Source organism: Leptinotarsa decemlineata, unplaced genomic scaffold (assembly GCF_025532065.1).
Source record: "Leptinotarsa decemlineata unplaced genomic scaffold, Ldec_3_MD MMD2_tig00001019_RagTag_RagTag, whole genome shotgun sequence".
NCBI lineage: Eukaryota > Metazoa > Arthropoda > Insecta > Coleoptera > Chrysomelidae > Leptinotarsa > Leptinotarsa decemlineata.
In genome coordinates this window covers 4,984,596-5,011,388 of record NW_027412557.1, presented here as the reverse complement: position 1 = coordinate 5,011,388, position 26,793 = coordinate 4,984,596, and the positions used below count along the sequence as shown (strand labels likewise).

The following is a 26,793-nucleotide window of genomic DNA, read 5'->3' as shown; positions in this document are numbered from 1 at the left end:
AATTTTACTCATTTCATTTGAAGTTAATGGTACTGAGCTTGTTTTGCGTTTAGTGGGATCTGTTTGTAAATTTCTTCGTGCTGCGTCGCGTGCATTCCGCGCTTGTTTGAATGCAACACTTTTAAAGGGGTCTAGCATGATATTATACTCCTTGTAATACTTTTCTTGTAATAATTTGCTTGTTATATTCCATACGGTTTTAACAGTAGCCTCCTTAAACTCTGTGCTATCCTTTTTTCTCATATTAATCGCCCAATCCTTGAGTATTAATGCAAGCTCTTCGAGAGTACGATTTCCATCCAATTCATATTTTCTGGCGTCACAAAACTCCATAAATATTTTCCAAGTGTATTTTTTACTATTGACAGTATTTTTTGTTGTTTTTTTCAATGATTTTGTCAATTGCCGCATCATTTTGAACACCAAAGCGAGGAAGTGACATTTTCGAAATAAATTGAATTACTGAAATGTCAAACAACTTTATTGTGTTGGTTGCTTAGCAATGTCATGACATAAGTGATAACTACCCGTGAAAACTATCCATGGGTAGTTATCAGTGTAATGATGGTTTCATAGGTTATTTTGACACACATGACTAGAAATAGACAAATTTGATAGGATAATTTTTTTGGCAAAAAATTTTCAGTGTAATGATGGTTTCATTGGTTATTTCGACACACATGACTAGAAATAGACAAATTTGATAGGATAATTTTTTTGGCAAAAAATTTTCAATATAAATTCATAGTAATCTTAAGGAAGCTTCATATTCCAAACTAAACTCAGACAAGCTTCTATTCCAGTAGTAATAATCACTTTGTAATCTGAAGTAACAATGTCAAATATTATAAAATTATCTGCAATCAATGATTATTTTCGTGACGATTTGAAATGCATACAGAGAGGTGAACAGAGTCTTTCATCTGGACATTTAGAAATGTGCAATTTTGATGCAGGATTGAAAATCATTAAGGGAAAAGTGAAAGCAAGCATGAGTGACAAGAGCTATGATATCCAGGTGAGTTTTTATTCATAACCAATAATTTATTCTAATCAAGACAATTTAATTATTTATTGAGTGAGTTCGGAAGCATATTTATGGCAATTTTATGTAGGTATTCACCTATTAGATTTGTTCTGCTTCAAACAATGGTACTAGAATATATTGAAAGTAGTTGCTTAGTTGCAAACAGAAAAAGTTTAGATTATGTCTACAAAAATATGACTGTGTGACAACTTTCAACTGAATTGGATTCAGTAATAACATGAACTATGTGCCTATATCTATTCCACTCAACTTTGGAAACTGCTATTGTTTATTGAATTATTGTATTTACAATTGTTACTGAAGTTTAATTATGAAATTGAAAGCCTGTACCTGCACCTGTCGCAGAGGACAATTTGTATGCCATCATATGGCTTGTGTGCTATTACATGCGTTCTCCAATATTTCAAGAACTGATGTGGCGTGTATGTGGGTTCCTCGAGCAACAGAAATCGAAGAACCAAATGAAATAACAACTGAGAATTTATTTGATCCAAAAAAAATTTAGAAACAGTGAACAGCAGTTGTGGTTTATTGTGCCTTATGCAGGAAGACCCAAATATTGAAGCAGAAACATTGACTGTAGACATAGAGGAGCTTTTACAATCAGCAGATTATCAGAGAAGCCAAAATAAACTGGGCTTTTTCAGAGCATGCTAGCCATTAAAGAGAATAAAATTCTGGAAGTTGCTCAGAAAACGGAGGGACAAACTGACAACCAAGCATGGCTCATCAGTAGAAAACATAGACTGACTTACTCCAATTTTGGTGAAATACTGAAGGCGGCCCGTAGACAGAGATATACTCCATCATTGTTCAAAAAATTATCGGGTAAGACATTCTCAACAATCAATAATACTTTTTTTTCAAATTTCACTGATCTTTGTATCACAGTTTCATTTATCACATTTATTAATTTTGAACGGTTTTATTTTTTCTTGATTCAAAAATAGGTTGAAATATTTTTTAAGTATTAAGCTTCAATGACGATATATATTATAAGTGCAAACTTGCTCCATAAGATAGTCAGCAACCTATAATATCAGTATTCTATTCACAATAAGAGTAGAGATAGCTAGCAATGGTCTAACAAGCAAAAAATTTTGTCAAGTGTAGTTTATGAAGCCTCCTACACATATCTAGAAACTTTACTATTTTTGTGGATAGAATGAATTTTAAAGAACAGTTTTTTGAGATTTCCTTTTCCAAAAAAATAGGATACAATACGTCTGAAATCAAAAAATTTCACAAATAAATATGCATATTAATATTTATTCATAGGAGTTTCATCCATTTCAGACTCTATTTTTGATTTATTGTGTAGATATTTCCTATAAATGCTATCTTTTTGATTTATCATGCTCAGTATACAAATTTAGTAAAAAAGCAATTTCTATATGATTCAGTGCCTGTTGCGCTATGTAGGCAGTGGATTAGCTGTTTTAGATTGACTATTTCTTCCTTTTTGTGTATGAATCAAGCGTCCCTGAATGATATACATGACATGTATATCAACAGAGACTATTTGTAAAATTTATTATTATATTTTTTTCATAGAAGTATTGTAATTCCTATCTTCTACACATATTGTACATTAAATGATTCATTTCAATGAAAGAATTTTCGAAAAAAAAAATGGCATTTTTCCATATATTGATAATCAAACTCACAGAATTTTATTTTCAGGAAGCTATGATTTGATAAAGGTGAAACAAATTCAATGGGGACGCCAGAACGAAATTAATGGAATTCAATCTTTTGAAAAACTGACAGGAGCAAAGGTCGTGCGAACAGGACTATGGCAAGAAAATTGAAAAGGATAAGAGTTGGGAAAAAATATTCATACACTGAAAGAGTTTTATTTGAATGAATATCTCACTTATATAAGCTCATGATGTATTTTTTTTTATTTAAGAAAAAAAGTTGCAGAGACTAAAACATATGTTACATAGTTAGAGATCTTTGAAAACTTCATTTAAATAATTCACTAGATTTGAAATTTTACAATTTTCGCCTAAAATTGAAGATAAGTCAGGATCTAGATTGAATGCTTGACGCTGCACTGAGAACTTTGGGCACTCAACTAAAAAGTGTTTCACACTCATTGGAATTAGGCATCTGTCGCACAGTCTTACTTCACTTTCTTCAATAAGTGTCCGTGGGTGTAGCGGGTGTGGCCAATACGAAGACGTGTGAGAACAACTTGGTGGGATCTGATTTGGGGTGTAATTTTCCACGGTTTTATAGTGGATTTTACTTCTTTTAGTTTCGATTGTGAGTTCTGCCATCTGGAATTCCAGGAGTCCTTCAATAACTTTTTAAAGTAAGCTTTTTGATCGCCATATTCTAATTCCTCTTCGAAATTCATGTTTTGATCTCGTAGTGCTTCACGAGCTGCTTTATCTGCAAGTTCATTTCCTCTGATTCCGACATGTGATGGTACCCATAGGAATATGATGTTTTTATTTTCTCTAGATATTGCATATATTGCTTCCTTGATGTTTATTAGGATTTGATTATCCGAATACATTTGTTGAATACCTATAATTGCGCTCAATGAATCCGTAATGACTGAAGAATTTTGTATGTCATATTCTAGTATATGTTTGAGAGCTTGAAGAATAGCGAAGAGTTCCCCATTGTAAATGCTTCCGAACTTGTTGACTTTGAACTTGTGCGACGAGTTAGATGTTACAAAAGCTGCAGCAACTCCTTCTTCTGACCTTGATGCATCGGTGTAAATTTGAGTGTATATTGGGTATTCGATAAGAGTGCTTGGAAATGGCATTGTATTAGCTGCGGTGGAGTAACTGATTTGTCAAAACTAGTTAGGTTGAGATTGCATATTGGAGATTTGATCGTCCAGGGAGGAATGGCTAGAACCTTCTAATGGGTTGAAAAGGAATAGTTTGGGGAAAGTTTAGAGATATATAAATTGATTCTCTGGTAAAAAGGATGTGTGATGCGTGATCTCCTGGCATAAAGATTATTGAATCTCTTGGAGAATACATTGTTGTAAGCGGGGTGATTATGGTTTCCAGATATCCTTGCGGCATATGATAAGCTCAAGTACTCTCTTCGCAGGTATAATGAGGGTTCGCCTGACTCGCAGTACAGGCTTTCCGTGGGGGTAGTTCTGTAGGCCCCTAAAGCTATCCTTATTGCCGTGTTGTGAATCGAGTCCATCATCTTCAATGTGGATCTAGTTGCGCTGTCATAAACAATGGAGCCATAATCAATAATTGATCTGATAAGACTTCTATATAAAAGTAACAATGTTTGGACATCTGATCCCCATCTATGGTTAGAGAGAGTCTTCAGGAGGTTGATGCCGCTTTGACTAGAGTGTCTGACGTGTTTCAAATGAGCTTCCCATTTTAATTTTTTATCCAAAATCATTCCTAGGTAGACTATTTGGTCAGCTGCTGAAATATTTTGTTGGTAAAGTTTCAGAGTGGGTTTAAATTCTTCTCTCCTTTTTGAAAAAAGTATACACTTACACTTAGACGGACTTATCTGGAAACCTGTAGTATCTAGCCATTTTTCTATACCATGAACTGCTTCTTGGAGTCTGGTTTGAATGGTTCTCGTGTTTTTACCTCGTAAGTAGAGTATTAGGTCATCGGCATATAAGCTGGTTTTTAAAGAACTATGGACATATTCGACTGCGTCATTGATTGAGGGGTCCCGTTCTCCTGTATCTTACTTTCCGATAGGTGTCCGTTAACTCTCACAGTGAACGATCTTGTCCTCAGGAAGTTTTGGATGAAATGAAATATGTTCCCATTGATGTTCCAAGAATTCAGTTTTTTGAGGATGTAAAATCTCCAAGTCATGTCGAATGCTTTATGAATGTCAAAAAATACAGCAATGGTTTTTTGTTTGTTCCCTCGTTTATGTATGATTCCAGGTCAATTAAATTGACCTGGAAGTTGATCGATTTTTTTTGAAGCCGTTTTGCTTTGAGGTGAGTAATGAATGTGTTTCTAGATGCCAATTCAGCCTCCTGACAATAATTTTCTCCAGAAGTTTGCACATGGTGCACGTTAAAGAAATTGGTCTATAAGAATGGAGATTTGATTTAGGCTTTTCTGGTTTGATAATTGGAATTACTATTGCTTCCGACCATCTCTTAGGAAATACTCCTTCTGTCCATATTTTGTTGAACAAATTGAGTAGATGATGCCTAGCTCTGGTTGTGAGTCTTTGAAGAAAAATTGTTGGTACGTCGTCGGGTCCTGCAGCTGAGTTTTTCATGTGTTTCAAGTTTTCATCAAATTCCTGGAGCGTGATTTCTGAGTTTATAGGTTCGTTATCATTTACATACAATAATGGCGTTGAAGATTCTTCAAGTAATTTATACTCCAAAAATGAATTAGCGAAGTTTGAACTCTTGGAACTCTCCTCATAAGTATCTGCGAATTTATTCGCAATAGCCGATGCTGACGTCAGATTTTCCCCTTGATTTTCAATTATTGTCATACAATTGTTTGTTCTGCAATTTTTTATGCGTTTTACTCTATCCCAGACTAAACTTAGGGATGTTGTACTGTTAATAGAGTTAACATAATTTCGCCATGAATTATGTTTACTATTTTTAACGATCCATCTGGCTTTTGCTCTTAGATTTTTGAAGGTGATGAGATTTTTGGTTGAATTGTGCCTCTTGTATACATTGAAAGCATGTTTCGAGGCTTTTATGGCCAGTTTGCATTCAGAGTTCCACCACGGTACAAGTACTCTATTTCTTAGTGGGCGTGTTTTACCAATCGATATGTTTGCAGTATCAACAATCAATTTCGTGAACTCCTCTACACATTGGTCTATATCATTTTGTGTGATGAGCTGACCTAGTCTGTTGTCCATTTCAGTGGAGTATAGTTCCCAGTTTGCTTTTTTCAGATTCCACTTCTGAAATGAGTAGGCTTCAGCTTCAAGTCCTAGGAGAGATGAAATTAGAATTGGGTGATGATCACTGCCATATAAGTACGGGAGAACTTTCATTTCCATTTGTGGTTGTAGGGAGGGGTCGGAAATACAAAGGTCTATGACGCTTGAATTGCCTGTAAAGGAATCGAAGCGAGTTTTTTCGCCGTTGTTCAGAATAATCAGGTCATTTGCATCAATTACTTCTTCAAGAAGTCTACCTCTATTGTTGGTGGTGTTACATCCCCAAGATACATTATGGCAGTTGAAATCTCCCAAAACCAATCTGGGTTTCGGTATTTGTTTTAGTAAGTGATCAAGTTCTTTGTGCGTGAAGTCGTAATTGGGTGGTATGTAGATATTACAAACGTAAAGTACTTTAGGAAAAAATTTTGGTCACTGTAGCTTCAAGATTGGACGTTACTGGTATATTAATTGCATGTAATGATGTCTGTATGTACGTGGCGACGCCTCCACTTGCTCTTAATTGAAAGTTTCTGTTTTTGAAGAAACAATCGTAACCTTTGAGATTGTGATGATATTCGTCCTTGAAATGTGTTTCTTGTAAACATAATACAGATGGGTTGTGGTCGGAAATTAAAACTTTTAGCATTTCTTGTTGGGTATGGAACCCATTCATATTCCATTGTAGAATGAAGATGATCAATTGACTTCTTGGGAGGATATTTCACTTTCGGTTTCAGAGAATGCCACTTCTTCTAACTTCAATTGGTTTGTAAGCCTTTTTCTGATTTTGGTACATCGGGATTTTATGCTCCTATCTTGAAAGTGTGGGTTCAATACCATAAGCATGTTGATAAGACCTTGTATGTCGTCTGTATATTGCCTTGCAACACTGAGGTGATCTTTTGTCCCATAGACGTTTTCAAGGAAATCTCTTAGTTGATTATAAGTCATGACAAAATTTTCTGTTTCAATGAAGTTTTTAGCTGGTGCAAGGAGGGATTCTACCGTTATATTGTTTTTATTGGATGGGATAGAACGAGGTTTTTTTCGGGTGCATGAAATTGGTTTTTGAAATGGATCAGTCATGTTGTCGCTAGTTGGGCTAGTGGTTTCCGATAAGTTTCGTTTGTTTGAGTTGTGCTGATCTGCCGTAGAAGGTGATCCAGTTTGAGAGACTTCGGAATCAGTAGTTGTAGTTTGAACATTGGAAGGCGCGTTTGGGATATTTGTGTTATGATCCAAATTGGATGATGCTAGAGCCGTTACAGTCTGTGGTTCAGATACCTGTAGTGTTTCAAGAACGGGTAGGGCAGGTATCACAGTAGTACAAGTGGCTGCTATATGTCCACTTTGCTTGCACTTGAAGCAAGTCAGGCTATCTCTAGATATGAAGATGCGGTAAGGAGTGCCTTCATGATGTATGAGGATCGAATCAGGAATTAAAGTATTTTCTGGGACAACGATGTATACTTGTCTGCGAAAGCTCATAATATGGGAGTACTCTGGATTAGGAATGTTCACTCTGAGGAAGGATATAGGAGATACCAATCTCAATCCAATCTGATGTAGAGCTTGCTCGAGAGTATCGTGTGGAATAGAAGGGCACACGTTGGATAACGTTAGACGTTCAGATGGGGTAATCATTTTCCTTGCTTGTAAAATTTCATTATTGATTGTGATTTTTCCATAGTTATCCATGAAGTTGTTAACTATTTCGGTATTGGACAAATATATACATATCCTTCCGTTAGATACTCTCGACGCAAACAGGATGTTCTTTGGACTTATGAGACTTCCAAGGGCTAGAATATACTCTTGTATTTTAATTCCAACTGATAAGTTGAAGATAATTGCTTGGTTTTTACTTGGGAAACGAGGAGATTGCTGTTGATTTAGAGCTGCAGAATACGACATGTTGATAGATAGATGATTGGATGGCAATGTGGTTCTGAAATCTGATGTGGGATTCAGGTTCCTGTTGTCAGAAACACTTGTCGAACCGGACAACATATTATTATGGGAAATTTCTTTTTATTGGTCATTAGTCACCTGAATTCGGCCCTGCCTGTTCGAGATTGGCACGAATTATCAGTACCAATAAAAAACTACGTAAAGATTGTATACAAAATTTATGGTGGAATATGTATTGAACTGAAGAAAATTATTTCACTTACGTGAAATTTGACGATTGTGTATGAACGGAGAAGTGATATTGAATCAACTCGCTGGTTCTCACAAATTAAATACACTTTGATGTCGTTAAATATATAAGAAAAGATGGACTGGTTGATATGTGAACTATAACACTCTCACCCAGAGCCGGACTCCCTCATGATGTATTGTATTTATTATTTTTCAATATATGCAAATGAATTTTGACATTTTTTTGAAAAAGGAAGTTTTTGGCTTTCTACTACTCCATCTGATACAAAAAAATGGATGAGAGAATCTTCCAAAGAAAGGAAGGATTAATCGATTTGAAAATAAGTAACTATATACATTATATACGAAATATCATTATACATATATATAAATCCGTCAGAGATGAACCATCCAAAGACGAGGACTAGTGAGGAAATGAATGGATGGATATTTTTCAGTTAATAACAGCGTTAGGGCCTTGCTATATTTCTGATGGATAACACTCATATGTCCACCAAGTTAACGAGCAAGCTACCCTATATTGTGCGGAAAGTTTACCCTCGATCGTTTCCAGTTTCTCCACGGCATCAATATTTTATTAGCTTGTGCTTGCTGGCTTTTAAATATACAACGGCTAACCACTCAACTTTTCAGATCATACAGAATATTATGAAAATATTTCTCTATATGCCAACAAAAATTGAAATTATGAATCCATGATTCATAATAATTAAAAGTAATCAGTAATCAATAAACCATATAGTCCAGCAGGCTATTCAAGTGAATAATTTGAGACAATTCATTTTTTCTCCGATTTTTTCACGGAGGGATTCATTACTATCATAGTTACTAGTTTGGAAAAACCATTTTATTTCTCCACTCGGCCACTGTTTCGTTGGAAATCACATATCTGTATAGTTCAAGTAAACACTTTTTCACTAACTTTCTTCGAAAGCTTCTGTTAATTCCTCTTCCATATTCTCTGTTTCACTATCACTGTCGTCATTTAAATCAATAATGAATTTATTTCCACCATTAATATGGAAGTTTACAATCTCCATACAGTCTTTTTCAAATAAAATTACTTTTTGGTCCTTTTCGGTCAGTCTTCTTCGATAATATTATGTACTTTTTCTTTAATTACCTTTATTACCTTCTTATCAAATTTTGGAAAATTATTTTTAGGCCTGATGCTTTGTTTCAATTTTTCTCAAATCAACTCGATGGGATTGAAATCACAAAAATAATGTGTCCATACAATTCAGCAATACTCTCGAGGGCATACACTTTTCCAAATGTTTTTGTCTATAAAACTTCAAGTAGTTGGTGTTTAGTATAATGATATTCAAAATACAAATTGTTATCCATTAAAAAACTTTGTATTTCATCTTTCGTCAAATTTTTATTCGGTACTTTGATGAGCTGTCGCGAGTGATAGGAAGCATTGTCAAGAACCAGTACACTATTTGCATCATCCAAATTTGGAATCAATGTTTTTTCAAACCATTCCTCGAAAATATTAGCTTCCATGTTCTTATGATAGTCAATATTTCACTCCTCAAGTTTTCTTCCACATAATTTCAAAGAATTCGAAACCCATCCTTTACTTCTTCCGCAATGCACAATGATTAGTTGCGATCCTTTGTTTGCAGGCATGTTTGTCGAACCATCAGTCCATTCTTTCATAATATAAAATTTCTCGTTGTTCTTGTCTATATTTAGTTATTTTTTCTTAGTCAAATCCACTATTTATCTGCCTTCCATAACTGCTTGACGTTTGTTTATTATTTTAAATCTAAATCCTAATTTTTTTTTCCAATTCTGAAATGTTTTGTCACAGCAGCTCACGTTATGGCCGGAAATATTCAATTTCTTCCTCATGATTTCAGTTATAGGAATCTCATTGCTTTTGTAACAGTCGTATGAGTATTGTTTTTTCAATGAAGGGTACGTGAGATAGTGAAAGAACTGGGCGTCACCTCCCATACAGTTTTTGATGGTTTGAAACGTATTTTAAATGTGAAATAGCTCGAAAAGTGGGTCCCCTACTATTTGAACCATCGACAAAAATTGTCACGTTTCAAGGTATGTCATTCTTTGCTTTTTCGCAACCAAAACGATCCTTTTTTGGATCGGATCCTCTACAACAACGGGATACATTCAGGACAGTGATTGAAAACCATTGAGCCACCCATGCTCTTCCCAAAGGCGAAAATCCACCAAAAAATACCATGGTTACTATATGGCGGTTCACTATAACGGTTCTGCATCCGGGCCCAACCATTACAGCAGAGTCATATTGTGAGAGAATCTATGAAATATACTGAAAATTACATCAGCAACAGGTACTGGTACAGCAGCAGGTACAGAAGAGATCCCATCCTGCATCACAACGACCTTCCGAACAGATCATCGTCTGAAAATTAAACGAATTGAGCGTTGAAGTTCTACCTCACCCGCCATAGTCGCCATCAGACCTCTCGCCAACAGACTACCATCTTTTCAAGCACTTCGATTACTTTTTCGCTGGTAGAACCTTCGCCAATCAGAACCAGACATAAACAGCTTTCGTCGATTCCATCGAATCCCGAGCACGCATTTTTTATACTGACAGACCTAATCGACTTGTGTTACGTTGGCAAAGTGGTGAACAACCAATATGAAGAGAATTGTGTGAATATTTTTCAGTTTATAAGATTATGACTCATATAGCAAACTATATGTAACGTGTTTTTCAGTAAACAGATACGGATATGTAGTGATGAGCAAACGAAATATTGACCTTTTTTGTTCAATCGGAAACATCTTCAATTTACTTTTTTTCAATAGAGACTTGGTATACTTCCTATTTGTGAATATGCAGTAAAAATTGCATTCTCGATAGCGACAAAATGATTTACTATTTTAAATCTGTTTTGTCTTTATTGACAAAAGACAAAACTTCGGTGTCGGATAGATCAGGAGTATGTAAGCTGACTTGTGGCTCTTGTCCAAAACTGTATATTGGCCAAACAGGAAGAACATTTCCCCAAAGAATTAAAGAGTATAGAAGTAGTTTTGTAAATAGAAAGACCAATTCCACATTTGCAAACCACCTTTTAGCAGAAGGACATGAGTTCAGAAATCAATAGGTTCAGGAATTCAGGTAATTTACTGAATGATCAATTAGAATTGAATAACTCTCCGTTACTAAATATGTTTTCAAATGTGGAAAATGGAACATAAGCTCAGGTAATTTAATTAATTACAAACTTAGGTAAAAAATCAGGTACTTGAAATTCAGGTAACTTCAAATTGAAGAATGAGGTATATATATAACATTGAATGTGTAGAATTAGTTATTAAGACACGCCCGAGGAAGCCATTGTATGGCAAAACACGTGTGGCGTTTTTGTTAAACTGTCTAGTGAAAATCACACAATAAAGTGTTTTTAGAATACGTTAGTTATGGATTTTCATCAAGTATCGGCCGATTCCATCATAAAAAAAAAGAGATAATATGATCAGAGTGCTGCAGCTTAAATTGAGTTTTGTCATATTTCAAATTTGTGCTTTCATATTGTTTTCTTTATTTACAAGAAATCATCTGGCTCTTTCTTTGCATTTAGAGTTTTTCTAATAACTTTTCATTTAAGATTGTGGAAAACACAATACTATAATTAAAATTATAATTACACTAATTATAATTAACATAATTCAATCGTTATATAATATATACACTATATAATATGATTATTATTGAGCATAATTTCGACCAATTGACGTATTTGCAGAATTCGTTAGGCCCCTAAAAATCATGAGAACCCATGTATACTATAAATAACATTTTGCCAAGTGGAATTATTCAAATTTTCTGTTGATAAATACTAAAAATATACCATAATAAAAACAAAAACGTTGCCTTAATTCCATATTCGTAAATATACAATAATTTTTCATTTATATGATTATTCTGAAATTCTGATTTTTCAAATCAGACTTTCATTATCTGAAAAGGTGTAATCAGATTTGAATTCTATGCAAGAACAAAGATATTTGAAAATTATTGAAAATATCGAGAATACTCGAACCTAATTATGTCAATATTAAAAAAAACATGTAATATTACATTATTTTTGTTATTTGAAATAGAAATAATGTCGATGTGAAATTATTTCTATTACCTATAAGTAACTCATATTGCAAACCGATTATTCTTAGTAGTTTCAATCATTTTTTAATTTAATAAATTTTTGTTTTCGTTTCGTTCGTTCTCCCATAGATGGTGTCAGTGGTTTTCGTGAGTGGTTCATTCATGTCATTCAATCAACCGCCAGGTGAAACGGTGGTTCGAGCCGCATGGCCAGACGATCGATTTTCACTACCTGTCGTCCAACCCGTTCTATCAATCGCACGTCAAAAGGCAATACCTCGTACTGGTACAAGTTTCTACTTCTGAGGGTTGATGAGTTTGTAAGAGAGCGTCAGCTTGTAACGGGAAACAGGTTTCAAATCTGTTAACAACTCTTCAGATTATGGAAGTCCAAACTTGTAACATCCACCAAGAAACGTTATCAGCTACAGTCAATAAAGAATCAGTTGAATTGTGGTAAAGTTTCCCATTTTCGAGTGAATTATACCAAAAACCCAAACTTTTTTGGTGCTGTAAACATATGGAAATGACCTGAGATTTTGCAATTCTATATTCGTCTGTATTTTTTTTATCAGTAGAGGGATAACCACGGAGTTATCTCTCACGAAGTAGGAGGAGTAACACGTTTTGATAATGCCATATGAGATGGAAGCAAGAGGTCGACTCTCGAAAAACTCTCATCGGATAAACACTCGGAACATTATTTTTGTATTCCGAAACATCGTCTATTGAAAACACTTAACTAAGTCATCTTCTGATGGTGCTAACTTGGTTAGCGAAACCCACGTTGAGAAACAGTATTTTGTTCTGGTGTGGAAAAAGGGTTTTCAATAGATTCATTCACATCAGAAGTTCCAAATTCTATTCATAATTCAATATATGGTTTTTATGGTCATTAATGATTTAATAAATTTATCATCATCATTATCTTTTTTCAGTTTTTGAATATGATAATTTTTATTCACTCCGATATTTTCCAAAGTTTCATCAATTTCATGATCTTCAGAAAAATTGATATTTTTTCGTTTTGACCCTAATAACCGTTTGCATAGAAATAATACTTAGACCTACCTCTATGAATCGAAGTTGGATCTGAGAAAAAATTGAATAATATTCCGTTTCCACTTGAATGGCGTTTTAAACTTAGTACCTACGATGTGAAAAAACCTCTCTGAAAACATTTTTGGTGCTTGGTCTTCTATTATTTGAAATGCATAGTTCTTTTGATCAGCTATGGTGAAGTAAAAGGTGTGAGAATTGTGTCGATTTCAGTGACTATCAGAGTGTTAATAAAAAAATTTCTCTGATGCTCATCATTGGAGTTTTTATTGAGTTCATCCATCACAAAAAAACATAGAAAATTCTCTTTCTTTTATAATAGCTATCACTTTTGATAATTTATACGAAAATATAATTTCGAAATTTCCGGTTTATTCCTTATGACTCTGAGACCAAAACACCTGGAGTCGATTTTTTGTCATCATTCAATCTTACTCGTTACTAGGCAATTTTGCTACAGTTCAATCCCATTTTTCACCATTAACGAGATTCTATTGAAGATATTCGAATTTAAATACCCTACTTCTATCTACTAGGTAAGTATTATGCACATCAAGGCTCGATTGGAAGTTTGAAATGAAGAAGTTAATTCACTATAAAAAGTTTTTTGAAAAGTAGCAGATATCTCATTGAATTTTTATAAATTATTCACTAATAAATAAGTGGTAATGACTCGACCGATTTTTATGAAATTGGATATGTGCATTCGGTAGAACTGAGAAAAGGTTTCAATCTATTTTTTATACTACTAAGTGATAAGGGTGTTCCACCCCAAACATTTTTTTTATTTTGTGGACAAATTATTCTATTTTCATTATGCGTGGCATGATGTAGCATTAAAAAATACATATATCCCTCAATTTCCACCCTTCTACCACCAACCCATATTTTTTAATAGCCATTTCAATCATTTTCAACCCTGATCATAAATCAGTTATTTCCGACTCTCTCACACAATAAGCATTCTCTCACTCCATAGACAGTTTTTGGCTACTATTGTTGTTTATCCTTCGAGCTTGGATACAGTTTGCGATACCACCGAAGCTGTGAAAGATTTTTTTTTCTGGTACTGGGACGGGTTTTTTTGGTATTTCAAAATGCTACATTTTCATTAACAAGTGAAGGTCTTTTAAAGCATACTTTCTATAATATAGGGTATTTTGATTATTATAGAAATAGTTTTAATTTTTAATATTGAACTTTTTCAGTACATAAACATTTCTGGTCGATTTCAACTCGAGGCAAAAGAATGAATTTCCAGGTAACTATTCCTTTCAAAAATGTGTAATAGATAAATATTCGTAATGACTTAATGACAATTTGTTCAGCGGACGTAAAATTCTCAAAATTTATTCATAGAAAAATAATCCAGGATTATATCTTAAGTGCACTCTAGTACATACCGAGTTTAAGCAAATTGTGTAATAGTTTGATGAAATTATAAAACCGTAAGTCAGGTGTGCCGGTACCATATTACTAGTAGTTTATTATACAATTTGCTAGATGAAATCTATAAAATAACGAAAGCTCCTTTTGTGAGAATAGGGAAAGTTTTTTCTGATTTCAATCTTCCAGAATCTCTGTCGAATGTCTGTGACTCAAAATATTTTTCTGAGAAGAATCTTTCAATTCGTGTTGCAAATATTTGACTGTTTACCTGTTTCATTCACGGTATAACAATAAAATCGCATACAATCACATGTAGAATGAAGATTAGGAAAATTTGAAGATTTGACAAATGAAAATAAAATTTTTTGAATTCTGAATAACTCAATATTAGATAATGAAATAATAATTATAATTTCCAAAGTACTTATTTTCGTTTGAATTGAGAGAATATATTTTTAGGAGAGATAGTTTTTTGGGAAAGAAAGGTATTGGCTTTTCACTTTTACATCCTGATACAAAAAAATGTGGAAATCTTCCAAAGAAATGAAGGAAGCAGACAATTTGAAAAAGTTAACTCTTTGCAAAGATTTTTAGATCATGCAAAAAAGGACTATTAGATACAAACTGGAAGAAAAAGCCTTCTGAAGCAGCTATTTTCATATAAACATTGAATTACACGAAAAAAAAATACTTTCGAAACAAATACTTTTATATGAACACTGAATTTAACAAAAACACTTTTTTCTATTCGGTTTGTATCCCACACATTCGTGAAGGAATCGAATCAGATATCATTCACAGGATTCCTACATAATATAATCAGTGAAACAAGTAAAATTCACATAACAAGTAATTCTACATTAAATGAATGGTAAAAGTTGCACTTATATGGAACACTGTCATCCTCACTGCTAGACATCTGATGTTTCGCTGTGAAACACTTACCTTATCGGCTCTTCAGTAGCAAATACGGAAAACATTATAAGAAAAAACACTCAATTTGTTCATAAAATAACGACCTTTTGTCACGAAACGATTGAATCCACCTATGTCATCGATGACAGTACGTAAATAACATTCATTCGCGTATTTGATTGAATCCCAGCCATAGAAATCTTGTTTAAATTGAATAGGAAAAAAAGTTTTGGCTTTTTACTTCTCCATCTTGATACAAAAAAATGTGGGATCTTCCAAAGAAAGGATGGAAGCAATCAATTTCAAAAAATTAACTCTATACAAAGATGTGTGGATCATAAAAAGAAGTAATTTTCAGACACAAACTGGTTAGAGAAGTAAAAAGCCAAAACCTTTCCTCCTTTCCTTTCCCAAAAATACTTATTCCCCTTACGAAACATAGGTACTCTTCGAATGAATTCTCTTTAAAAAATGGGGGAAGTTAGAAAGATGAGCTTTTCAACAATATTTTTGAAAAAACTTCATGTATACTACCCATGCAATCTTATATTTCGTAGAAGCACTTTACAGTAAATGACCTTCCGTTTAAAAAACAACTGTAAACGCCACGGTTCTACTCGGTACCCTGTAGCTCAGTGCTATCTAAAACTTTTATACGATTTTTTTTTTCGATGAGTTCACTTCTTCGCCTGAAGTTTCCAATGTAAGCTTGATGGGACACATACTGAATATGACTATTGGTAGAATATTGCCAATTAAACAAAAAATTAATTATCTGAAGATGCCTCTACGGCCACCAAAACGTCGGTAGTAGAACAACAACGATTCCAGCCACACGATCAGTTCTCTAAATACCTTTTGTCTATGCAAGTAATCCATTCCATAGTTGGGAGTCTGGAACGGGATCCCCCCGAAGACGACGCGGATTTCAACCGATTAAATCAAGAGCGCGTTAGCGTCTTCACAGAGCACCATGATCGTAAGCTCTTTCGGCGGTCACCCGAAGTATTCGCGAGCAACAACTGTCCGTCGCGAGCAGGGACACGGAGCCAGAGAAGCACTTTCGGCAAGGTGCGCAAGACGCGAATTGGATAAAGTAGTAATAGGGTTGCCTAGCTCGGTGCGCGTCCTGATTGACGGAATGCCGTCTCGACGACAGAATGTGAAATAGCCATCAGGTGGTTTCAAGATGATTGTTGATATGCAGGATGATGGACTGATGACAGTGATGAATAATGAGAAGGATCCTAACAAGTGTTCATTCACTACTGTAAGAATAGAAACAGTGTTCATCCACGACTTATGTATAATGTATCCATTGTTACAAATAAACTGTTTTTAAAATTTTATCTTGTAAACCACCAAATATTTTCAATGCACTTCTGTACCTACATAAAAAAATGAACTTTCCTAGACCAGATTCAAACCCGAGACCCGTGGTTGCAAGGCAAAACAAACCTAAACTCTTCATTTTCCTTTCACATTCTACAATAACGAAAAATATATTTAGGTACATATAGTCAATAGTCACAAATAAAGGCAAGGAAAATCAGCAAAATGAAATCAATATGTTCATGAAGAAAACAGTCAAATCTTCGATGCTATGCCCGCTGTTATTGAAAATATAAATAATCCCAAGCGAGAAAGGAAACGACAAATAATTAAATAACGAAGAAAATTACATTATAAAGAAATTCAGAAGAAGGTTACACATCGATATCAAAATCTGAAAAACAGATTCCTCAGAGAAAAATACGACCTCTTCGTCTCGATAAATGCATAATGAAACACGCTACAAAAATTGGTGAAGAAAAAATAACACACATTTTTAACAACTATTGGGCGTTGGGGGAGTTGCAGAGACAAAGAGAGTTTACTATTTCCCATACGGATGAAATAACATGATACAAATATGTAGATAACAAGGCATTTTTAAATAAATATTACTGGAGTTTTTTCCCAACACTTTCCTCTTCCTCTTGAAGATGATCACTTGGTGATCGAAACACGTATCGAGGTATTAAAATAACGGTTTGGTGTTAAGAAAAAAATCCAGTAATATTCATTACTACACCAAAGGTTCCAAACAGTGCATCACAAGTGGGTATTTTTATTTCAAATGATTTGTGGTAGGTTATAGATATTTGATCTCTCTAAAATCGAATGAGAAAAATTCAATCATACGAATGTATATTATGAAATTTTGAATAATTAATATTAGTCCAAAACAAGTACTTTTTCCAAATACCAGGACTGCAATACCTATTATTCTTGGCGCAAGTTTCACCAACAAACTTTGCCTTTTCAGGAGATGATGAAAACTAATTCCTAACTCTGAAATTGGTCTCCATTTAAATCTAACAGAGTTTACTTTCAGTTTCCGACACACATCATTGATTTCCAATAAAAATTTGCGAGAAATTGTCTCGTTGAAGTTTTCGCTAATATCAACAGAGCGACCGTAACAATGTCACTGTTCATAGTTCTCAAGTCACAAGAGTCATATACCAATATCAGCAATTTCATTCATTCTCTGGTAATTTTTTTTTTGTAGTTTTCGTAGCTTATTTCATATATCCCCCACTTTTAATTCTCCAACACATCATCTTTAGGGTTACGAAGCATTTGTTGAAGTGAGCAAAAAGTTTTGAAGTGTATCTTGGTTCATATGGAAGAACAATAAACTTTGAAGCCATGGTTTTTTGAAAAGCCAAAGATTTACGAACATTACCCTGTCATTTTGTGTTGTTGACAATGGCGTGATCTATCAGGAATATATCTTTCTGTAGACATCAAATTTTAGACACTGGTTACTTCTAATCACTTAGACATCCAAGAATGATAATTCCTTGTTGTTTTCAATTCCATATGTGAACTCAATATTCGGGGATCTGCTGTTAAGACTTGAAACAACGTTTACTCTATACTTGATATCAAAAGTAAAGAAAGTAACACCAAGAAGAAATCAGAATATTTTTTCCCTGACTCGAAATTTCAGAGAAGTTCCACTTTTGAAATATTTTATAATATTATAAGAAAATTGCTAATGAAATAACTTGAATTTATCATCATTGTATGTGTTAATTTTTCTTCAACAACGGTATATCCATGACCTATTTGTAGTGAGATCCAAACTTAATTATTCACAGAAGCTGTAATTAGCCTTTGACGGAAGAGCCAGTTAAGATTTGAGTAATACAAAAATATAGTTGATGGTGCTTGATCAACAAATACAGATCGTCTTCATGAAAAATATAAATAAGCCTCTTAAGGCATGATTGGACGTCTGTAGAAGCGTATAAGTGAAAAATTATATTATTTGAGGCAAAAAATAATTTTGCGTGTATTTTTTTAAAACAAATTGCTATTCCTTTCGAAAAAAAATCTCATCCGTTTCGTTCACAGTGTAGTTTAAATATGTGATTCGATGAATGAGTTTCCTGTGTTGAAGAAGAGGAAATTTCTCAATTGAACTCTTAAATGATTGTATTCATTCTAGACAACTCAATTCACATTTTTATCATGTCAAAATAATATCTTAACCACCTATAAACATATACAATGTGAACAAAAACAAATTAACAAGTTATGAAAATGGTGGTTTTTCAACACCCTCTCTCATCGAATAATTTGTTCAATCCCATTATTTGTCGTAAAATATTCAATCCTGGCTTGAACAGCAGTTTGGTAAGTGGATTTGCTACTTGGTGTTCTGATGCTATTTTTTGAATTGAAATAGCTACATTCAAGACCAGTTCCTTTATCAAGAAATGTCTTATATGAATATGTTTGGTACGTCTGTGATATTCCGGATTTTGGGCCAAACGTATTGCAGCTTCGTTATCGACCATCAATACTGGATTACAGTAGCTGTTTCAACCAGCTATTTCAACCAGACCCGTTCAAGGAAAGCTTCACTTGCAGCTACTATCTCACCTTCCATTGAGGAAATAGCTACTGAGGTTTATCTTTGACTGAGCGAATATATCGCACCGGCAGCATACATACAAATAACACCTGTTGTTGAATGTCATGTTTTTTCATCTCCGCCACGATCAGCATCACTAAAACTTCTTAGGCTATCCACACTGGTTATTTTGTAAGTTATACCGTAATCTGTTATTCCTTTGAGGTATCGAAGTATTCGTTTTACTTGGATACAATTATGATTGCTGGGATCTTCTAACGACCTGGAAACAGCACTGATTGCATAAGCAATGTCTGATCTTGTACCTGTCATTAGATACATAAGAGCCCTAACCTAACCTAACATAATGGAAAAGTTGTATTCAAATTCATTTCGGATTCGTTCTCCGATTGAATGTAATCTTTTGCAATCGGTGTTGATACGGGTTTATAATCTTGCATGCCAAAGCGTTCTAATATTATACTTGTATAAGCTGCTTGATTAAATTGAATTTCCAATCCTAGAAAATAGGAAGAAGATTTCACTGTCATTTTGAAATCATTTTGCAAGCTTTGCAAGAAATTTTTTCTTCAATGTATCATTAGTTGTTGCAAGCAACCCATCATCAACGTATAGGACCAGGATTATCATATCATTTCTATGTTTCTTTATGTATAAACATGGATCTGCATTACTTTGCTGGAAATCAAGTTCCTTCACAACATTATGGAATGGCTTATTCCAACATTTTGGTGCTTGCTTGAGTCCATATAAACTTTTCTGAAGCCGACATACTCGATTAGTACCATCATTCTTATCCTTCAAGTTGCTTCGTATGAACTTCTTCGTCAAGATAAATGCAGTAGTGATATCAAACTGGGTATGAGTCATTTTTCTACTAGCACCAATACTCATAACAGCTCTTATCTTACTACCTTTTGCTACAGGGCATCGTAGTTTTCACCCTCCCTTTGTTAATAACCTTTGATAACCAATCTGGCTTTGAATGTATCTACAGAATCATCTACATTCAGCTTCCTTTTGTGAACCCATTTACATGGAATCGCTTTTATACCAGGTGGCAGTTCTTCCATAATCCAAATTCAATTTTCATTTAGGGATTCAATTTCATTTTCCATTGCTCGAATCCAGTTATCTTTCTCGGGACTCAGGGCAGGAGATGGACTTTTTGTAAGTGAGTGGCTCTTGTCGTTCGGTTATTTCTCTAGCAACGATCATGGCATAATCATCGAAACGGAATGGCTTTCTGATTTCACGTCTATCTCTCAGCTCCTTTTTTATTACAATGTCCTCATCATCTAGAATTGGATCTTCTTTCTCTTCAGTTTGAGAGCCGGAGATATCCGGTGTATTCTCAGTATCTGTGTCTACTGGCATGTCTTCTTTTGACGTCTCATTTTTGTCAGTAGAAGGTACTCTTGGGATAACAGAATTTAATGGTTTATCTTCGTGAAAAATTACATCACGTGATCGTATTAGCCTCTTAGTTTTTCCACACCAGATACGATATCCATCATCGTTCTCATATCCAATGAGTACTCTTTTTATGGCCTTTCTATCTTTTTTTTCGACATATTTTTGGTTTGTGTGCATATCAAAAACTGCCTATTACTCCCAGAGATGCCTCAAATTTGGCTTCTTTTTAAACCATATTTCAAAAGAAGATTTGTCTTCAGTACCATATATACCGGATCTGTTGAAAATATAAACAGCTGTATTGATCATTTCAGCGTACAAGCTTTGACTCATTCGTCCTTCTCTAGCATGCATCAAATATCGTACAGTTTCAACTACTGTTCGATTATCGTGTTCTGCTGAAGAGTGTCGGGCATGATGATTCTTTGTCATAGTTCTTTGTTCCATAGTTATTAAGAACTTTGGTTATTTCTCTATTTAAGAATTATCCACCTCTATCAGACAAGAACGTTGTAGCTTCAATCTCTTCGAGTAAAATCTTCAGCTTTTCTTCAGCTTCAGATTTTCCTTTAATGAAAAAGACATAACGGAACCTGTGCTGATATCATCCTTGAACTGGACATAATACCGGTAACCTGACTTGGTACCAAACTTCATTATATGAGCTTTTACGTAAACGCATCCTTATTTTGGTATGCAAGTCTCCCGTGGCACAGCTGTAATACATTTTCATTGCAAACTGTATTCACATGAACAGCATTAACAGCAACGACTTTTAAATTCAGTTTGAACAATCCTCCATATATGTTTCTTGTTCCAAGTAAAATAGTTTCTCCGGAAAATTTTATTTGACATTTTTCAGCACTTGAAATAAAAAGGCTATCCGTGTTTTTATCTTGCACGGATAAAACAGAGAAAATATTTTTGTTTATTTCTGAAACATATCATACATTTGTCATGATGAAAATCTGTTTTTTTCTATTTACACAAGCTTTCACTCTTAGAGTGTCTTGACCTAGAGCTGGGATTCAATCTTCTTAGCTATTGTAACCCTGTGATTTCCATCAAAAGGTGTGTATTCTTGAAACATATTACTTCGATGGGTGATATGGTTTGTAGCACCATTAGCACATTGGTATCACTAGCTTTGTTTTTCATTTCCTAGTTATGTAGGTTTTCCATCTGCTTTTCATTTAAAACACTGTTTTATTTTATGCCCTTTTCGTTTACAATATTTACAAAAAAGGTTCATATTGTGATTTCCTTTGAATTTTTCTCTATTTTCCAAAAACATCACTTCCTCTTTGACCACGGATTAAGATAATAAAGCCTTTTCGTATGCACAAAGTTGGTTAGTTAAACTGTCGATTATTCCATCGTTCTTCGACATTAACATCCAACTTGACTTGAAGGAAAAATACTATGTAGAAAGAGTCTCTAAAAGCATGCAAATCAACAACAATTCTATTATCATCCCAGAAAAAGTCGCGAAAATCCGTTTTCTACTTTATCCTTGATGATTTCATTCTGCAGGATATTCCAAATATTTTTGAGTTTAGAAATATGACATCGAATGTCATCTTCTGCGTGTCGTGTGTAGCTAAAGAATTGCATGCATGTGTCAAATGTCATGATTAGTAGTGGACCTCATCACTTTTACAAGAGTTTCTTGAGTCATATTTAGTGTAAGCACCAGCAAAGCATTATTGTCTGCTTGATTGAAGTCTTTCAGCTCCCTCTCATACTTTGTTTTCTGAGTTTGGGTTGCGTTTTCTGGTAAAGGTTCGGGTAAACTAAATTTTACTTCAACTTCCTCAGTACCACCTTGAATACTTCATATTAATAAGCTGCTCTTGTATTTCCATGATGAGCACTTTGACTTGCCCTCATGTAATCCTATGTGTATTTTAGTTGCATCCATTTTGCTTTTGGTAAAGCTTGGATTTAGCTGATGATTGCTTCAGAACACTTTTCAATGTCAAAAATTTTCAGAAACAGTTTCGTTTAATTTGCAAATCTCTCTTATACTCCGGAACCTCTGGCTAACTAACCCCGCTGTGCTACCATGTTGAAGTAGAGGCACCGCTCTGAGAGCGCCTTAAGGATTTTCCTGTAGTGCTTGTGTTTTGTTCTTGAAAAAAAACTCCTGAATGAATGTATTCATTTTAGACAACTCAATTCATATTTTTATTATGTCAAACTACCTACCTCTTAACTACCTATAAACATATACAATTTGAATAAATTGATGGATGTAGCCGTTACTACGTAGTGGAAAATCATAATGAAGAAAAGACAAATGAAAATTCCTATGTTCTTTACCACTTTTATTTGTATAACTAACGTTACTGCACTTACTGACTTAGACATGTATAAAATTGTATAAGTTTGAAAATGTCCGTATAGGACGAAACTGCAGTAATGTTAGTTACAAATAAAAATGGTAAAAAACATAGAAAGTTTCGTTTCTATTTTCTTCATAAACAATTTGAACAAAAACAAATCAATAAATTATGAAAATGGTGGTTTTTAAACATCCTGGACATTTGAAAGGTATCAAAAATAAAATTTCATAATAATAAACTTATCATATTCGACAATGTTACACTTTTAATGGATACATTTCATAACAGAAGGAATAAGTTTATAAGTTGCCAATAATTAACGTTTGAATTAGAGGATCAATATCATTAATTGTTATCCACTGAAACAAATAAAAACAGATTTAATGTTAATTTAGTTTCACTAAAAATGAAACAACAGAAGGAACTTCTTAATAAACAATGATATTGAGATATTTTTTCAGGATATTGGATCAAAGTGATTATACATAAGATTTATATGTACGAAATAATGAATTTTATTGAAAATGAATAACCAACGCATAATATATACAATATACAATAATTGAATCACAAAAAATTTTATTCAATAACAGTTATGTGAAAAATAATAAATATTCGTATTTGCAAAATGTTTCTAAGATGGAAATTTATGGATTCATTCAGAAGATCATGATATATGGTATTTCAACGTACGATATATGACTGGATTCTTCTTTTAAAAAAAATGTACTGATTAGAAAGTAAATTTCAATTGTAGTTTTTATAAACTATTTTTTTCAAATTGTAACTTAAACCATCTAGTAGCCGAGATGAATAAAATATTTATGATGCTCCCAGAGCAAAACCCAACGATTTACAAAATTAAAGTCCCTCGAAAGACAAATTGCTCTTCAAATCATTGATCGATAACTGGTCAGGCCTGAACTTCCATTAGATCCGTATAATAATATTTATTTGAGTCATGTCAAAACGAGGTCGTATAATTCACGTCGTATCTATTCAAATGATGCCGTTTTAATGTGAGAAATATGATGTGTCTTCTAATATCGATATTTCAGGTATGAGTGAAAGTTGATCAAAATAGTCTGTTTTCAGTAAAACTGTTAATATTTAACATAGGTGAGCGGACGTAGGTATTTACATAAGTCGAATATTTTTGATTTTGTTTTACCTATACCCAAGAATATTTTTGCAGGTTAAATGAATTCAGGCCAACTAGTATTCTTCCTATATAATCAAAAATTTTGAAGTATGATTGAAAACTAAATTCGAAAACTCCTTGAAAACAGTATGTCAAACTAAATAATCAAAATGGGTCTAAGGACTGTATTGAGGAGAGATACATACATGTAAGAAAATAAAAATTTCGAAATGAAATCTCGGAACATCCATTTCTCCCACATACCTGAATAAATCATAGGTAGACTGACGTAAACAAGTAAAAAGACATAAAGGTTTCCATTTGTTCGTCACTGAATGGAGCAGCTCAGCGCGCCAAAAAACCAACGCTTCCGAGAGAATAAAGGTATGCTGTGTGGAGCTGTAGAAAACTTTCAACTCAAATATATAACATTTGGATTTTTGCTAATAATCCATTCTCTATCGAAAAAAATGTGATTACGTATAGCTTGTCTCGTGAATAGAAAATATTGTTCAAAAGCGATAGAATACTATGTTGATAAATTACTCTTGTACACTGGATAATTGATTTCTTTCAGTTGTACCGAAAATTTGAAGACTTGATGGGAGTATTTTCGCCTTCATAAATATCTACTTTCAATCCAGAGCCTGATCTGATACTAGACAGTGAGTGCTGTTTCAACCTGCCATAGATCTCAACAATGGTGCTAAGCTGAACCTAACTAATACATTTGTGGCGTAAACTGCCTTCAGATAAGAAGTCTGAGTACAAGTGAGCATGGAGTCTTCCGTTTCACAGACAAATTATATTTATACATTGGGTTACATTATTGCAATTTTCGTAGGAGTATCTATTTTTTAGGATATAAAATACAACGATGTTGATAATATAATGGAGCTTTCTATCCATCATCAAGTACATATTCGTAAATTCCTTCACGATAAAGTTTTCAACAACATCCATTTTGAACAAATGTTTTTTTATTTAATGAACTGAAAAAGTTTCACCTCACAAATCTGTTAAATCAATATTTATAGCTTCAACATAAATTACTATTTCAACCTATAGAATATGAATATTGATAAATTAAAAATATTCACTTAATGGGTGGCAGAATAACTAATAATCCGATGGCAGAATATGACGTCGCAATTTTCCTGGTTATTATGTTTTTGTCAATTGCCATTAATTTTTAAGTTGGATATTCACATTGAAACCTTGATAATTTTTGAGTTAGCTTTCGAAAAAATATATACTGGAAATAAAATTCCATTATACATTTTTTTGAAAAGTAGAACTGTAACCTCTGGCGTAGCATTCATCCCAAACACCAGGAATGTTTCAGTTCTGGTGTTTTAGATTGAATTTTTCGACCTCTTTATCTCCTGAAGACGTCACTTTGGTTGGTGAAACGCGTGTCGAGAAAAGTGTTGCAGTTCACGAGAAGTGCTTGTTTTGGATATGTCCATTTTTCGATGAACAATCAAATATATCAAGGAATAGAAAACACTGACCAATAAGAAAGTTAAATTAATTTTACAATGTGTTCTTATGTAATAGTCAGGTAAGTCTAATGAATAAAATATTATTTTAACAAGCTATATAGTATACTATTAGGTATTGGTCCACCATCGTTATTCATAATATTATTGTTTACTCATTTCTACACTCTCATAGGCATCTAGATGCCTGTTGTTGTTAACTTCTCTAACTAATCTTAATGAACTGAAGTCTATGGAATGGTTTTGTTGCAAAATATGATGGGTGACTGCTGATTTTTCAGGTCTTCCATATTTTAAGTGTGGTAAGGGTTCCTTATATCTTATTTTAATAGATCTTTCTGTATGTCCATAATATTTTGCATCGCAGTCCTTACATTTAATTTCGTAAACTCCAAACTTTTCCGAATTCTCGACTATGTCTTTTGGACTTCCCAAAAGGCTATGTAGTGTATGATTCGTTTCGAAAATCACCTTCATACCTTGTTATTTGAAAATATTTCCAAACTTCTTCGTGTATTGGTGGTATGGAACTGAGATATATTTATCTTGGTTTTTGTCCTTTCTAAAAGTCGAGATTTCATTCATTCTTAAGCTAAACTTCTTCTTCCTTATTATGTCATCTACAATACCCCTCGACAAACAGTTAGTGGCTGTATTATACCTTTTTCTTTTGTGAACCTCTCATCTCATGTGTTAGAGTAAAAGTCAAAAGACGATGTACTAGAAAATACAATCCAGCACGTGTGTGCTGTCCACAGTGATGTGAACTGTCAGGAATATACCTGTACGTGCTTGTTTCTTTTCTAAATACATCGTATTCTAACCATCCATACTGGCTCCTCATTACCAAAACGTCAATAAATGGAAGTTGTCCTTTATTTTCTAA

The 26,793-nt window shown here is 33.8% G+C and overlaps 2 protein-coding genes across 2 annotated transcripts in view; one reads left to right on the top strand and one right to left on the bottom strand.

Moving 5' to 3' along the window:
- Epac (Exchange protein directly activated by cAMP) overlaps window positions 1–16,584 on the bottom strand; it is a 757,111-nt gene extending 740,527 nt beyond the window's left edge. Inside the window, exon 1 of the mRNA XM_074175396.1 lies at window positions 16,431–16,584. Coding sequence (XP_074031497.1) covers window positions 16,431–16,459 — 29 coding nt within the window. The 5' untranslated portion in view covers window positions 16,460–16,584. The remainder of the gene's footprint in view (window positions 1–16,430) is intronic.
- On the top strand, window positions 1,155–2,972 carry LOC141482358 (uncharacterized). Its single transcript, XM_074175457.1, has 2 exons — window positions 1,155–1,876; window positions 2,732–2,972. Exons 1-2 carry the CDS (start codon window positions 1,699–1,701, stop codon window positions 2,857–2,859), a joined length of 306 nt encoding a protein of 101 aa, XP_074031558.1. The 5' UTR covers window positions 1,155–1,698; the 3' UTR covers window positions 2,860–2,972.
- Window positions 16,585–26,793: the final 10,209 nt, after the last annotated feature.

Coding starts and splice junctions, on each gene's coding strand:
- LOC141482358 (XM_074175457.1), top strand. CDS start 1,699: ATGCTAGCCATTAAAGAGAATAAAATTCTGGAAGTTGCTCAGAAAACG. Junction 1,877..2,731: donor ATTGTTCAAAAAATTATCGG/GTAAGACATTCT, acceptor TTTTATTTTCAG/GAAGCTATGATTTGATAAAG.